Source organism: Papilio polytes, unplaced genomic scaffold (genome assembly GCF_000836215.1).
Source record: "Papilio polytes unplaced genomic scaffold, Ppol_1.0 DF821845.1, whole genome shotgun sequence".
Taxonomy (NCBI): domain Eukaryota; kingdom Metazoa; phylum Arthropoda; class Insecta; order Lepidoptera; family Papilionidae; genus Papilio; species Papilio polytes.
The window spans coordinates 4,467,950-4,469,945 of NW_013527359.1; the positions used below are offsets into that span (position 1 = coordinate 4,467,950).

At 37.3% G+C, this 1,996-nt stretch overlaps 1 protein-coding gene across 1 annotated transcript in view; it reads right to left on the minus strand.

Annotated features, from left to right (window-relative positions):
- The window catches only part of LOC106107831 (retinal homeobox protein Rx1-like), a 4,510-nt gene extending 4,372 nt beyond the window's left edge, over positions 1 to 138 (minus strand). Inside the window, exon 1 of the mRNA XM_013288835.1 lies at positions 63 to 138. Coding sequence (XP_013144289.1) covers positions 63 to 138 — 76 coding nt within the window. The remainder of the gene's footprint in view (positions 1 to 62) is intronic.
- Between the last annotated feature and the right edge of the window lie 1,858 nt (positions 139 to 1,996).

The window sequence follows — 1,996 nt, forward strand, 5'->3', positions numbered from 1 at the left end:
TGCAGGCCGGGGCCGCGACGGCCGCAGAGCCTCCGTACCATGCGGGATTCCCACAAACTCACCCGATATTTTGTTTGTTCCGATGTCATAGGGCGCGAACACCCACATCATTAGTTTTAAGTCCATAACGCTCCTCATTGTAAATCCGTATCAATACTACTTGTATGTCCGACCCGTGATTTATAATCGTGGGAAATTAAATCGAGATAAAAAGGGATGTCTGATTATATAGGTAAACGTATGTAAAAGGTAGTACACTGTATTAACTTACAAAATAATTGTTGTAACTAAATATAATGTAAAAGTAAACAAAACGTCTGGAAGTACGAAAGTTATCGTGCTGCAGCCGAGGCGGTGGCGCGCCCGCGGGCCGGCGCAGGCGCACTGATGCCGCCTATCGACTCGCCGTTCCCTTAATTATTAATTAACAGTTATCGCCGGGGATTATTAATAAAACATTCGTCCTGACTATTGGCACTTAGATTAGCGTCGAGGGAGTAATGGCGCATTTCAACAATTTCGGTTGTTATTTAATTGAAGTCAATTTAGATGATCAGAGTCTATTTAGGTTGGTGCTGGCGCTCGCCAGCGGGATCTCTGCTTCATTGGGCTTATTGGTGACTTTCAGACAACACGAATTGCACTCGCCGATGCACTTCTCGGCGCATCTGCACTTTGTGGACATGCGAAAACACCTTGTTGACACTTTACATACTGGAAGTACTAAGTGTCGCGCGGAGTTTAGTGATTTTAAGTCGAATGAAACATAGTTTAGTATATTTTGGTGTTGTGATATAGTTACATATGTTTTGTAAAAGCAACTTATTGCGCTTTGAGTGACGATGAGAACGTTTAAGATGAAGCGCACTTGTGCGACTTGAACCCGGAAGTGCATGAACAATACAAAGTGACTCACACTGAGTGCCCTGAAAGCTTTATTCGGATAACAACAAGCAAGTGTAAGTTTTTAAGCTAACATAGTGTTATATTGCGAATAAATTGGAAATTTGGTTTTAAGTATAGATTATGTAGAGAATATTTTTTTTTGACCGACTTGCCAAAAATAAGGAGGTACTGAATTCGCCTGTATATTTTTTTTAAATCATCTGATTTAAAAAGTTAAGTATTTACTTACTTCGTTTTAAAACAAACATTACTTTCTAGATTAGGAAAATAACCTTTTATTAGATAACAAAGGTAGAAGCTTAAGAACTATACGCGAAACTCTATTTAAAAGCCGCAAAATTAATAATTTCATTGTTTATACTCATTTAGTTATATTGATTATAATTCAGGCATATTTAAGCTACTAAATTTGAATGCATCCCATTATACCCTAGGGTCTGCGGTCGTATAGCGATAGAAGCACTCTTCGCCATTTGAAGCGTCATGAAAAACGAATAGCATTTTTTTGTCTCACTCTCGACTTATATACTAAGAAAACAAAAGACAAAGTAGTAAGAAACAGTTATACATGTTAAGTTTCGGAAGTACCATACGGAAATGCGCATCGCTTTAGCCCTTTACCACTCATAACATGCGTACAATTCATCTCTAGCATTCTAGTATCTTCTATTTTTACATCAATAAAATAACATACAAACGCAGGATGGATAAACATTTTCCATATCATAGATTAAAAATAGTAAGTTAAATTATGTTATTCATTAAGGTAATGGCTTTCGCCCGCGACTCCGTCCGCGTGGAATTAAAAAAAAAACTAAGTATCCTGTGTGTTCTTCCAGACTGTACTCTACATTTATGCCAAATTTCATCGATATCCGTTCAGCCGTTTAGGCTACAAACTCTAACAAACATGCATCCATCTAAACTTTCGCATTTATAATATTAGTAAGATTTACTGTAACTCTGTTATTTAATCTTTACATAAACAGTCTAGGTATGAATTCATGTTAAACATAAACTAAGAGACTCCCTTAATGACCGAATAATTATGAGTATAGCAGTTAGTGGCAAAGTCACGCGATATTCAGAT